The following is a 14,695-nucleotide window of genomic DNA, read 5'->3' on the forward strand; positions in this document are numbered from 1 at the left end:
TCTCCTTTTCTCAGTTCTGATCTTGCAGCAGGTAGAGGAGAGAACCCTGCATTCTTTCTCTGTGCCCTGGAGTGTAGCAGTGGAAATTTCTTCCACAGATAGGATGAGGGTCTCTAACCTGTGTTCCCGAGGAACCTGAAATTGTCTGAGGAGGACAGGATGCAGGAGGAACAGTGAGACCAGGTGTGCAGGGGTTCGGGGACCCCGTCCCCATTTCCGTCATGCTGGTTGTGCTTTTTCACTTTCTTTATGTATTAAATTCCAGGGAAAATTTTGTTTTAATGAATGATATATGCAAGTATATACCCCATTTGAAATTCCCCAGTATTTTGAGTTAAAGATCTCCCTTTCCCAATAGTGTAATTCTATGGTACAGAAATGAAATTTCCCCTTAAAATATTCTGTTGCTTAAAAATCATTTGCATGATAGGCCAAGTTTGGGGAATAATATGATTTATTTTGACTCTCGGTCCGTTCCTTTTCTGGTTAAAGGATATCCATCATGGATGGTTGTTGATACAAATCTTGCTGCTTGCTATACTGAAATTGTGGGTTCTCATCAGTTAACATCACTCATCTGTTCACCGTATAGAACAACAGAGTTCACAGAATGCATTAAGGAGCTCCAACCCAAGGGCTAAATCATGTTCTCAATCAGAATTTAAAAATTTAAGTCTTTATTGATATTATTTTATGATTATACTGATCATTATATACATTTATATCTAATTACCAGGTTTTTTTTGAGTAATTAAAATTACTAACTTTAATAGCAAATCTTTATCTGGAAGGTTTTAGTATTCAATTCAGACAACAGTACCTAAAATAATTTTTAAATGGTTAATTTTATTATTTTATGTCTAGCCTAGCCAAATAACATGTATGCTTAACATTCATTAGAATTAGTTTCCACGAAACAAGTTTAAATTAAATATTAATATTAAATATTTTGTAATGACATTGTTTACTTTAGGATACTATATTTTGCTTGTTAAAAACATAGGTGAATGAAACTATTTCAGTTGAATGAATCTATTTCAATGTCAGACATTTTAGTAATACATATAATGTTGTAGCTTTCAGAACAGAGTCCCTTTTTTTACTCTACTCTGCTACTACTATCCTAATGCATAGACCTAAGAATATATACTGTCTATTGTGTTATGAACATTAATTTTTATTTCTATTAGTATCGAATACTAAAATTAGAATATTCAAGTTTAGAGATGGTTTTTTCATTAGAGAAGTCCGTGCGGTCAATGCGAGAACTAGGACTTCCAACCTTGCTCAGCCAGGACTTCCTACAAAAAATAAACAGATAAATAAAAGTGAGCATGTAAAGTATATACAGACTAGCTAAAATGATCCCACATGGGAGTTTACTTTTACTAAGTAACTTTTGCATATAATGTAAAATATAATTTTTTATATTATATATACCACATATATATCAGGATGCCAGTGTTTGCTATATAATATGGATAAACTAAAGTTAATAACAAGTTAAACACAGTATTCTAGTGTTTTTGAAGTTATTTCACCCCTCTTAAAACATCCAAGGCCATTATTTACCTAGTTCTTGAGATAGAGAAAAGGATTAAAATATTTTTACAATATTTTTATATTTTATTTTTTACAAAATAATTCACCATTGTTTTTTCTTATTACCCAGCACATGGTAGACATGGTAGGTGATATATATATATGGGGGGAGAGGGAGAAAGGGAGGGTAGGGGGATGAGAGGGAGGAAAGAGAATGAATGAAAGAATAAAGAATAAATGTGACGTTTCATAAACATTAAAATTAGATGAACATTTTTTCTTATCTATTCAAAAACCTTTTCTTACCATATATTAGCAAATGGGGTGCATTAATAGGACAAATGTTCTGAAACTATTTTTCTGCTTATATGGTGCAATGATTTTTCTTCATTTACTAGAGATATCCATGAGTCTAATTTATGTATTTGGGTACTTACCCAAGATGCTTCCTATATAATTAAGGCTTATTGTATTATAGTTGACAACTCAGATAATTAGTCGGGATGACAGATTAAATGGGACTACAGGTTAATAACATGAGGCCGGTTTATATACGTGAGGGCAGTTATCCCACCTTTTGTAGAAACATTCCATGACTTTCCTCATATCCCCAAAGTTCAGGTTGTGAAACTACTGTAAGCTGTGAAATGTCATATTAACAATCTCATATAACCTTGAATTTAAAATATTTTCTAGGCTAAAGTTGTCTGATTAGCTGAAAATTATTGCTAGGCAAGAATTCTAATACTTCAAATTGCCATTGTGCTATGTAATACTTTCTTTGGTTCTTATTTGTAACAGTTTTACTGGGAAAGGTGAATTTTTCCCTTATGTTTTGGAAGCTACATCATGAACGCAGTAGCACATTTTATTTTCTTTAATTCATTTAACTGAAATCTTAAAAACTGGAAATTGCATGTGTTGAAGAATAAAATTTAGTTATTATGAAAAGGGGCTGATGATTTCAGTTTTACAAGTCAAATCTCCTTAAAACCTTCTAGAAAAGCCAGAAATAACAGAAGCTAACATTGATTGTGAACCACCTGCTCAGCACTGTGCTATGTTCTTTACATAAACTATTTCCTTTAGTCCACACATTAACCCTGTAAGTTGTAATCCATTATTACCCTTAAATTACTGACAGGGAAAGAGACGCACAGGAGAGTTAAGTAACTAGGGTATTGGTTTAGCAGTGGTGGCGATGACGAGTGATCAGATTCTGGGTGTACTTTGAAGGTATAGTCAAAAGGTCTGCTGACAGATTGTGGTGAGAAAGACAGGACTAAAGGATGACATCAGGGTTACTGGTTTGAAAAACGACTTGGTTGGTGCTGTCAATTACGGAAATGGAGAGGCTGTGAGAAGAGCAGATGTGGGGAAGGGCAGGAGTTCAGGTTTGGAATGGTAAGTCTGAGATGTCTATTAGACAGCTAGATGAGATATTGACTACGCGGTTGGATCTATGGGTCTGGAGAGAGGCGATAAAATTCGGAATTTGTTGGCAGATAGAACTGAAAGCCATAAGATTGTATGGGATCACCAAGAAAATGAATACAGACAGAAAAGGAAAGCAGTCCAAGGACTATACCTTAGATCTACCCTGTGTTAAGAGCTCAGAAGGAAGAGGAAGGACAAGCAAATGAGGAGAGGAAAGCATCCAGTGAGGCAGGAAAAAAGCTGGGTCAGCGTCGTGCCCTGCCCTGGGAGTCAAATGAAGCCTTCTGGGGACTGGGAGGGGGGCATCAGGCAGGTCAGCGCTGCTGCTCGCAGGTCAAGTAAGGTGAGGACCAAGCACTGACCACCAGAGTTCACTGATGGCCTTGACAAGAGCAGTTTTGGTGGATTGAAAGCCATATCTGAATGGGCTCAAGTGAGAAGGAAAAAGAGGAAATGGAATCAGTAATGGATAGTGGGCATAGGAGCTGCAGTGGGCTTGTCCATCCAAGCTGATCACTCAATGTTTTTAACTAGTTGAGAGCCTGACTACCTACCTTAGCTGGTCTTCAACACCATCAAGAACCTCCCCAGACAGACCTATGGCCAAGGCGGAATCTATGCCACTAGTGGGGGCAGAATGGTCATGGTATTAGGTCATTCAGCCCCATTTATACTCTGTGTGTGGTATGTGTAGGTGTGTTGGGGGAGGGCCACTTTGTGCTTTGGCTCCCCACATGCCACCCTTGGTGCTAGGAACTATCTTGCCTGACCTGCCTGCTCACTTAGGAGTGTTCTGGCCACCAGTCACCTGGCAAGCCCTTAGACTCCAGTCTTCAGGTGCTGCTCTTGCAGTTAGTCCTCGACAGGTGTGGCTCAGATCTGGAGATGGCAGAACAGTTCTTCTAAGCAAAAAAGAACTGGTCACAAATTTTCACACAAATTTATATCTAATTAGTTAGGATTGGATACGCGCGCGTGCGCGCGTGCGCACGCGCACACACACACTCACCCTTAGTGTAAAAAAGAACCACATAATCAAAAAGACAAGTTAATTCAATCACATATATATATTTAAGTGTCATTATATGCAAGGCATATTCTAGATACTGGAGTTTCTTCCCTCAGTTACTTACAATCTACTAGAAGAGTTTAGAGAATAATGAAAATAACTGTAATTGTAAGGCAGAATGTGATGTACAATGTGATTTTTATATAAAGGGGGGAGGAATTGGGGGCTAACTTCTGGCCAAGGTACTCAGGGATTTCTTTGTGATAGCAATGACATCTGAGCGAAGTTTTAAAGAAAATGCTATTGAATTTTCCAAATCTTAGAATGGGGAATGGTAATTTAAACATGACAGGACACCAAGAAGCACAGGAAGAATATAGATAACATTAACTAATTAAAAATGTGAAACTTTTAAGTGGTCAAAAAATGTCTTAAGCAGAGCCAAAACAAAGAGAAAACTGAAAAACTTATTTGTAATTTTCTCACTATGCGAAGAGCACTTAAACATCAATATATAAAAGATGGCCATCCAATAGAAAAATGGATAAAAACATAAGCCGATAAAAGGGAAAGAAATATAAAGGGCCAACAAATATGTGAAAATATCCTCACTCATAATTTTAAAAATACGAATAAAGCAAGGAGCCACTGCCTGTTACTTAGGAAATAGCGAGGATTTGAAAGTTTGATAATACCTAGTGGGCAATTAGGGTGTGGGGCACTTTTCTGCATTGTTGACAGGAATGCAAATTTGTGCAGTTCTTAGAAGAGCAACTGTAAAATTTTAAATGTCCATAATATACAGACCTTCTGTCACAGAGAGGGTACCCTGGGGTACAGCCTCTGAGATGGAGACTAGCTCTCAGGGAGCGCTCTTGGGGTAACTGTGGGAGGCAAGAAAAGGAGAAGCTGGGCAGAGGTGCAGTCTCCATTTGGACCCGAGCCAACAGAAAGGAGCCCTGAAGCTGGAATGCCCTTCAACGTTGTCCAGAGTTGAGGTGAAAGGGCTGGGTCTGCATATCCCCACATGAGCCAGTCAATAGAGAAAAGGTGCCCGGAGAAATAGGTGTGCCCTTTAGTGAGCTGACTTCCCTCTGCTGAGGCCATTCCGAACGGAGGGCTGCATTCCAGCAGCGCTCCCAGCGTCTGGGGAAGAAACCCTTCAGCCCTGAAAGGGAATGAGTGCACATCACAGTGTCCACTGCACATGTTCTCACAAGTGGGGGAAGGGAATGAATTGAAGATGCAAGACAAAGCAAAGGTTATTGGTGTGACAAGGCCCCAGGACAGGCTGGAAGAAACAGGACACGCCTAATCTGTACAGAAGTGAAGGCGATGGGGCAAAAATAATTGGAAAGCAATTTGCATATGAAGAGGGCTTCACATGAGATGACCTCCATTTTCTGAGTAAAATAGGAGGTAAGATAATTTACTGAAGATAAGGGAGATGGAGGTAGAGTTGAGGGATTAAAGAATGTGAAAAGGATGCTAATAATTGCCACAGGAGTTAACAAATGTTGACTGAAAGGAAAGAATTAATAAAGAGCAATGAGGGCCCTGAAGGTGAGACTGGAAGGCCAGGGGGCTGCGAACATGCCTGCCTGCCGGGCTTGCCATGCGCTTCCTTAGAGGCCTGTCCTGCAAGTGTGGTCCATGCTGGTGGGGGAAGGGGTCAATGTCTGAGCCAAAGGCTTCTCCATAAGGACAGTCCACCTGAGGGGCAGACTGAAGAATTCACTCAGATGTTTCCTGGAGTGAGCAATGGAATGCAGGATCCTCCTGTGGAATGGACTTCACTTTGGCCAGCTACACAGCTGTGGTCTTATGTTTATTAGGGTGAGTTGAATGAACCATTTCATTGGGGAGCCTCTGATTTTGGTATTTTTATATCTTTTCTCTTGGACTGCTCAGATCCTCCGGGGAAGACACATCCAATATCCTGCCTGGAGTGTATGAATCTGGCTTCGTGTTTTCTGGGACTCTGGGAAGAAGGTTGAGTTCTCAACATTCAGTGTGTAGCCTTCACTGAATTCCCTTCGTTTTCAGCACAATAGCTTTTTTTTTCAGTTGTGCCTAGAAGACCTCTCCAAAACATGAAACACCAGCTCTGCCTGGGCATGAGGGATAGCTGTTCCCCAGTGTGGGGCTGGGGGAGAACTGCTCATTAAACAGATCTTGAATCAGTCCTCCCATTTTTAACCCCATCTTTCTACCCACTTCCATTTGCCTGTGCAGTGTGTGGTGGGGTCGGGGGGAATCCACTGTGTTAAATGGGCCATTTCTCTGCTTCCACCCGCCCAAGGCTTACAATTCAGGTCTGCATTACCACTAGCTCATCTGCTTTATAATTTCTGAAGTTTTGTTGCTGTAGCTTTCTTTCCCATTCTTTGTTATTGGGGATGTTTAAACTGTTTTTTAAAAAATCCATGTTACTCATACTTAGGTGGAGTTTAGGAGGAAGCAGATGAATGCATGTATTCAAAATGGTAACATCTTTAACTGAAAGTATGGCTTTATCCTTTATATTATAAACTCTTAAGCCATCTGAAATGTGATTGTATTTATGAAAAAGATGTTTTAATTTTGAATGACAAGGTATTTTCACCAGCGCAAGTATTACCATATACTAAATCTGTATATATGTGTATCTTTCTAGACATTCTATTAGGCTCCAATGATATCTTTGGTTAATTCATAAACTAGTACCCAACTATTTTAATTACTATAGCCTTATAATACATTTTAATGTCCAGTAGTTTCTATACTGCTACCCTATCTCATTAGTCTTCCATTTCTAAATATCCTTGTTTGTCCTAGACAGTCTACCTGATTTTGGCATAATTTTGTCCAATCCCTTCAAATCCCCTTTTGAATCTTAATATAATTCAGAGAGATCTGACATTCTAATATTTAATCTTGTCATCAAGAGTAACAATTTAAGTCTTTATGCTCCTTATTAAAATTATGTACTTCGCTTAATTCAGGTCCTAAATATTTCTTGATAAGTTTATACTTAGATATACTCTATTTTTCTTGCTACGTTGAACAAAATACATTTTAATCGTTATGTTCTTAAACTGTTATATAGGGAGACTACTGATCTCTTATATTGTAAACAGATGCCTTACTGAATTTTCTTAGTAGTATAATAGTTTCTCTTTTCTTTGGGGCTCCTAGGTAAACCACTTTTTGTATTTTTCCTGAATTCATCCTGTAAGTCAATTCATCCTATAAGTTAATTATTATCACGTTGCCTGGATAATTTCAAATTGCTCTTTATTTTAGGCTATCTAAGCACATGTTGACTACTTACATGTTTTTCAGAGAATTGCCACAGTAATTATTCAGAGAAAGCAACATTAACAGTGTTCACCCAGCCAAGGGGTCAGCCAGTGTGACTGTAATACTCCACTCTGGCTCCAGCATATTTTACAAATTCATTTAGTAGACTCAGTAGATAGTGAATGGATGGTTAGATAGATGGGTGAATTATTGAGTTGGCCAAAAGGTATGTTTAGTTTTTTCTGTAAAATAAATGACATTTTTCATTTTCACCAATACCTTTATTGATTTGGATACTTTGAGTATGTTGGCTATCTTCCACTATTGGCTTCTAGTGAGTAGAGGCCGGGGTGCTGCTAAGCATCTTCCAATGCATAAGACAGCCCCACAGCAAAGAATTATTTGGCCAAAATGTCAATGGTGCCAGGAAACTTTGTAAACCACTTTTGACACGTTCGATCAGTCACAGCATCTTCTTTCTGTACAAACCTTTTTATTTGCATTTCAGTTGCGTTTTTATCTTCTTGAAATAATAAAGCATAATATGCTGACTAAAGCATAATATGCTGAAAATGTTGTGTATCTTCTTCCATCTTTAAAGTTAAAATGGCTGCACAAAAATTCACCAATTTTGATAATTTTTTTAAAAAATGCACGCTGATATGACAGCTGTCACAATACAATCTAACAAAATTGTTTTGAATGAAGTTAAAGACCAGTAAGCACTACTAGAACCATTGTTTTGAAAAAATGTTACAGACTTTCTGGTCAACCCAATATATTTGCTTAAAAGAGACTGAAGTCTAGTATTTATGCTGTAAATCTGAATCTGCTTTGTGTGCATGTATCTTCCAGGTATTTTTACTTATGAAACCTAAGTGACAATTCCCTATGACATACACAAGTAATGACTATATTCATCCTCGTAAAGGAAGTTGGAGGCCTACAGGTCTGACCTCACCACCTGTATATAAACATGTGAACCAAGTTTATTCATCAAATCTGTTACGCTGTAAAAAAATAAGAAAGTTCAACTAATAAAAATTAATAAGAATATAAATTAGAAAATTCTATTGACAGATGTCATGTTACTTGATAACCATGGTCTCCCTTTAATATATTTTAAATGTCTTATGTAGAGATTTTGAAAATTAAACCAATTTTTATAAAGTCTATGTAATTCCCTTACCAAAATCATATTGCCTTTTCCAATTATACAGTAATAATGTAAGAGGGAATTTCATTATGGATGCATTTCTTACATGTTTGATGAGGATTCTACACAGCTGTGAAAACAATTTTTTATACAATGCTAAAGGACAATGATCTTGCACATAATACTTTGAAGTATTCTTCAGGCCATCTTTGCATTAAAGAATGAGTAAACAAAGAAATGAACAAGCTGCTAAATGTTAAATAACCAAGGAAAAATCTATGTGTATAATAAATTAACTGTGCAGTGTTTTTCTGCTCCTATTCAGGCAGGCACCAACTATATTGGTCCCCTCAGGCTCCTCACAGCATTCTAGTTCCTTGGCACAGACGGCACACATTTAGCTATCAAGTACCGTACTCACTTACGGCCCTGGCAGCCGGCAAAGAGGCCAGCTGTGGCTTCAAAATTGCACTTAGGTTTCTGCCCTCCCACAGGCCCTTCTTAGACTCCCCCTATCTAAAGAGGGCCCCACCCTCAACCTGTTGTGTGCATCATGGGAATTATCACATTCTATAATTGCTGTTTACGTATGCACTATGTGCCTGCTGCACATCAGAATAAAATTCTAAGAAGGCAGGGTTGGAGTCTTATTCAGTCTTTATCCTCAACATCTATCACTCTGCCCAGCGATAGTGGGCATTCAATAAATACATACTGAATGAATGAATCTTTATCACTTGCCTGCCTTCTTCTGGTATACAGCTCCTAGGTATGGGAGGAAGAACCCTGAGCACGACCTTTTAACTCTGATTTTACCTCATACGAAACAAAACCCTTCTGGTTTTTGTTTTACACTCTTCAAAAAGGTAAAGAAATAGTTGCTCTTATTATAGAAAATATTTTACTTGTGTTATGTCATAGGGGATTGTTAATAGTGATGACTAATTCATTCTCTTAAAGGAAGTTGGAGGCCTATAGATCTGACCTCACCACCTGACTATAAGCATGTGAACCAAGTTTACTTGTAGAATTGGTTCATTTATTTTTGCCAGCCCCCAAATTTTACTGTATTTCTTGTGATTGTGAGTTTACTTATTATAAGAAAAGCATGGTAACAGAGTTCCCCAGAGTTCAGGGTATTATAACACTAGAGGGGGGTCAAGTCCACCGTCACAAGACATGCTGCCCGCTCAGTCAAGTTCAGTGCACTGTTGGTTGTATATGCTCAGACATATTGTGATAATCACATAAAAAGCCTTAGACACTTTTCTTACTATCCCAAAGATGTACAAATACCTACTATTACATGTTGTGTTTTTTAATAGGATTTTTAAAAAAAGATTTTATTTATTTTAGAAAGGGAAAGGGAGAGAAACATCAGTGTGTGGTTGCATTTTACACACCCTCTGCCAGGGACCTGGCCTGCAACCCAGGCATGTGCCCTACACTGGGAATCAAACTGACGACCCTTTGGTTCACAGGCCGGCACTCAATCAACTGAGTCACACCAGCTAGGGCTATATTTTTTATATTAATTCAGGGTTTTAAAGCTTTTTTAAAAAAAAAAAAAATCTTTCTTCCAACATAATCTTACACGAAAGCTTAATGCTTATAGTGGAAGTGAAGTGCTTCTCTGAAGCAAGGGAATGGTTGGAGGCAGCAGAGCAGAATTTTCCCCAGCTGTACCTCGAGCACCTCTGGTACTCGAGGGAATCCCAAAGATTCTGAAGAGCTTGGTTGGAAACTGCCCTATTAATCCATCCCTGAGCAAGCTTATTGGGAGTGGAATACATGGAGAATCCATCATATGTAGAAGTGGAAATCAACATAGGGCTGTCTTTTCTGTAAGTCAGTCAGTGTTTCCTACAAAATGTAGTAAGCTCTCGAGGCAATATAAAATATTCCATTGAACTAATATCCTTCTCTGAAACAAAGAGGTGAAATTAAAGCACTAGAAAGCCACTATTAATAATTCATTGCAGTTCTATTTCCTGGGACTGAAGTGGGGCAGCATAAATCCTTTTCGATATCTCTGTAGCACCAGTATAAAATGTAGAGCGTAGCAAGAAAGCAGACAGTAGAAAAAGACAGCTAATGAATTAAAAGCTAATGTGGTGCATGCTGGACAATATTGAGCTGCCTGCCCATATCAAGCTTTCAAACTAGCATTAATAATGGAAGAGTTGTATATAATATTTTTTCTATTCTCCTTTCTTTAGCAAATTTCCTTTTTCAGTTACATGTTAGCAAATAATACCATATACTTTTTTTTAATCAAGATAAGCATTTTAATGGGATTTGAATATGTCTAAAATTCCTGTCAGATATATAGCCCATGATTAATGAAGAGTTCAATGATTATCAAGGAATTCCAGGGCATCCATATCTAACCTGAGACCAGATTCCTCATCTCTAAGATGGGGATAATAATATTCACCTCGCTGAATTATTGAAAGCATTAAAGAGAGTGTATGCAAATTGCCTAATATGTCTAACACACAGTCGGTCCTTAAGATCAGTTATTACAGTGTAATTATTCTCTGCCTTTGCCTAACTTGGTGAAGCAGCCTGTTTTGCAAGCTCTGTGACCCTTCAAGTCACACACATGTAGTGCAGTTCCACTAGCGATACCTCTTGGTCTTAGTGGAGCACCAGCGGAGGTGGGAAATGGCGTGTTGTTAACCTCACTTGAGAGAGAGCCTAGAAGAGCTGCCCCAGGCATGAGTTACGCCCAGGATTCTGAGACCCAGCCCAATGAATCAAAGAGCCTGGGAGCAGAGAAGGCAGAAGATGTGAAGGCATGATTGAAGCCTCCAGCTTTTCTGCCACCCCAGTTTCCATCAACAAAGTGACAGATACACTCTTCTCTATGTTATGTTTACAAAGTAGAAAGACATTATATGTTGGCACAGTGGTAATGTAAGTGCACTGTGGGATCATTCAGCTTGGATGTGTATCTACCTACCACTTCTTAACTGGTCATCATGGGCAAGTTGCTTAAACTCAGGGCCTCACCTATAAAACGGAGGTATGTTGCCTATCACCTAGAGTTGTTTTGAAGATTAAATGAGACCATCTGTGTAAAGTGCTTAACACTATCTAGAAAATAGTAAACACTCAATAATTTTTAGCAATTGTATCAGTCAGAGTGCAGGTAATGAAAACCACCCTAGCTATTTTAAAATGGAATTTAATATACGGAATTAGGTCCTTACAAAATCACTGGAATGGCTGGGAGAACAGATTTATAGTGGTCCTGTTGGAGTAACTCTGTAGAATTGGCTGCTAATGTATCAAATGTTAAAACTGATTCTCATGCAAATATGACATGTGTCAAAGATTTTAATTCAATGCATTAACTACTAAGGGAACCTAGAGGACATTATGTCTGGTTCAGAGGAGAATTTAGAGTCACACACACATATGTGTATACATACATACACTTAGGAATGCTAAACTCAACTTGCTAATAGATGCAGTACATCCATATAGAATCTGAAAATTCCTGGAAGTTCCACTAGACAATACCCAGAAGTTCCCTGAAGTATACTCAGTAATCTCTATTGGCGAGCCTTAGGCAATTTTTTTCTGATAGGTGCATAGGGGAACTGCTGGGAATCAGGAGGCTGCCCCCTAAATCACTGCATTTATGAACACACTACCCTGACTGCAGTCCGGGCATCAAGAAGCCCCCACCAGCGTTGTTAGCTCCAGAGCCCCATGATGTCTGCTAGATCCTCCTGCCAGCAAAGTGATGACTCAAGCACTGCTGCTTCTCTCTCCACCTCAGTTACAAATTTCACAGGAAGACTTCTGAGTAGAGAAACCTAAACCACATTTGAAACTCTAGCTGCAAGGGAATCAGGAAAACAGTTTCTAGCTCTCCAGAGTCTGCAGAGAAGGAAAGGTACCAGGAAGAGCTTGGAACAGAGGCTAAGCAAGACAATGTACCTTGTCTACCACTGTTATTATTCACTTTACCAGAACTTTTTGAAATTCTACACTATGGTATACAGAAGATTAAAAATGTTTTTTGCTGGTTTGTATCATAGCAACACATTTATGGACTATCAGATCTCAAATTCTTTCAGCCCCAGAACAGAAGTCTCAAGGAACATCAACCGTGAAGGGTCAGGTGGAAAAGCAGAAGCAGACAGGGGACAGGTAGAAAGAGTCATCAGAGAACAGGGAGAGGACCACCAAGCATAGCATTAGAAAAACTAAGGGCACAGAGTATTTTAAGGGTAGAGCAGTCAAGTTCCAAGTGCTGCTGAGATCCAAGTACAACATGAACTGAAAAGTGCTTTGGGGACCTTAGCAGGATCAGCTTCAGTGAAGTGGTGAGGGTGAAGCCAGATTTAAAATGATTTTAGGAGTGAGGGGGAAGTGAATGAATGGAGACAGAAAGAACAGATTAATCTTTTTAGCTGTCTGAGAATGAGGGAGAGGAGAGACACTAAGCAGCTTTATATGTCTTTAAGGTTCCGTTCTTGGCAAGCCACGCCTGCCTGGATTCTGATTCCAATATTTACGAGCACCTTGTCTCAGAAGAATAATATTTGAGAAAGATTGCTTTAAGGACACATATTCTAAGCTGTTTTCTATTCCAAATATGTCAAAATCTGCTCCTGCATGAAGCCGAAAGAAAAGCAGTTGGCCAGGCTCCCCTATATTTTCCACCCCTCACCCTGACCCCTTCCACCTGCTCCCAAAATGCTCATAAGCAAATTGAGTTTTTGGGATGATGCCATTAGCTGATAGTTTAGAGCCAAAGTATGACCCACCCTGAACAGAGGTCATTATTTTAGACTTTTTTAAAAGCCCTGTTTCTGGCTGTATTTTATCTCCCACCGTTGTTGTTCTTGTTGGTTTTAATCCTTTTTTGTTTTTAACTGTATACTCTTCTGTTAAAGTTTTACATATCTCTATATATCACTTTAAATTCTGTTGGCAACAAAGAGATATAAACACATAAAGCTGTGAGGCTATTTTTTTCTTCTTGCTGATTCTGTTTCTTTGATTTTATAATGGAAATTATCAGGAGGGATAGATATATTTATAGAGTTCTGCTTTACAACAGACTTCCCTAGATACTTTTTCAATTAAAGTAAGGCATGCATTGTTCTGAGGTCATAGAAAGCAGGTATCTTCAGGCTGGCATCCCGTCCATATCTTTGAACTTTGGGACTAAAAGCTCTCAGCTGCAGACCTTGGGCAAGAGCTGTTTCAGGCTGGATGGCTCTTAGCAGAGCAACCCCGGGGGCTCAAGTTCCGGCCTGTGCTGGGGGAGGGTGGCTCCCAGGCCGGCCAGGCTAGTCCAGTGGAAGCCCCGCAGACTGATGGATGCACAGGCTTAAAGACAAATTCATAAAGCATCTCTCTCTCACAACCACTTTGAAAATAATATGTGCAGAATTAAATCAAAAGAATAGTCTGAAGGCAGAATGGAGAGGGAGCTAATGACATAAGAACCACTGGAAAAAAGATTCACTAGGTGGAAAATCAAAAAAAAAATTTTTAATGTGTCAAAGACTGTTGGGCTGTATTTTAAAGGGCTTGTCTGTGACAGCGCATATTTCAATACCTGTTGAAAACCCCGAAGATGGGAGCTTTCAGCATGCCTTTAAATATTCAACAAGGATTCAGAATAGTGAAACTCTTTTTCCTGGGTATGTGTCATTGTTAAGAAAATGGCTTATCTTTTCAACCTCCTAGGATTTAAAAAGAAAATACTCTTTTTAGATTCTCATTTCCCCTGGGGGGGAGGTGTTTTATCTTTATATTGAAATATGACTCAGTTCATAGGGAGGATCATGATAGGAGGTAAGAATACCATTGCAATGTTTTAGTTCCTAAGTAGCCATCTGTAACTGGTACTTGAATATTATACTCTCAATTGTTTTTTCAGAATTAATGTGTTAAATGCTCATAAATTTCAGTCTGTTATACAAATAGAGATTCAGAAAATAGCCATTTCCTATCAAAATGCTTTTCTTTTTGTACTCATATTACACATCAGCTTATTTCCTTCTTTTCTAAAGGTAAAGAAAATAGAAGGTGAAGAAACAAGTATGTACATTTCTAATATTAATGATTTTTTTTGCAGGTGGCTACAAAAAGTTATTACTAAATCCCAATAAACATATTTCTGCCTAAACTTTGAAAACAAAAATTGAGTGTACTGTTGTCTCTTTAATAACAAAAATTTAAACAGCGTCTGCTTGTTGACTGACTTAAAACTGTTGTATTTTTCATAAAGAAATCTAATT

General features: G+C 38.4%; 1 protein-coding gene across 1 annotated transcript in view; it reads right to left on the reverse strand.

The window, feature by feature from the left end:
• Positions 1-1,156: 1,156 nt before the first annotated feature.
• The window catches only part of ACYP2 (acylphosphatase 2), a 129,563-nt gene continuing 116,024 nt past the window's right edge, over positions 1,157-14,695 (reverse strand). The window contains exon 4 of the mRNA XM_054575445.1: positions 1,157-1,301. Within this exon, the coding sequence (XP_054431420.1) occupies positions 1,187-1,301 (115 nt within the window). The 3' untranslated portion in view covers positions 1,157-1,186. The remainder of the gene's footprint in view (positions 1,302-14,695) is intronic.

The sequence above is a fragment of the Pteronotus mesoamericanus genome, unplaced genomic scaffold (assembly GCF_021234165.1).
Source record: "Pteronotus mesoamericanus isolate MK-2021 breed Mesoamerican mustached bat unplaced genomic scaffold, CSHL_Meso_final contig_291, whole genome shotgun sequence".
Taxonomy (NCBI): domain Eukaryota; kingdom Metazoa; phylum Chordata; class Mammalia; order Chiroptera; family Mormoopidae; genus Pteronotus; species Pteronotus mesoamericanus.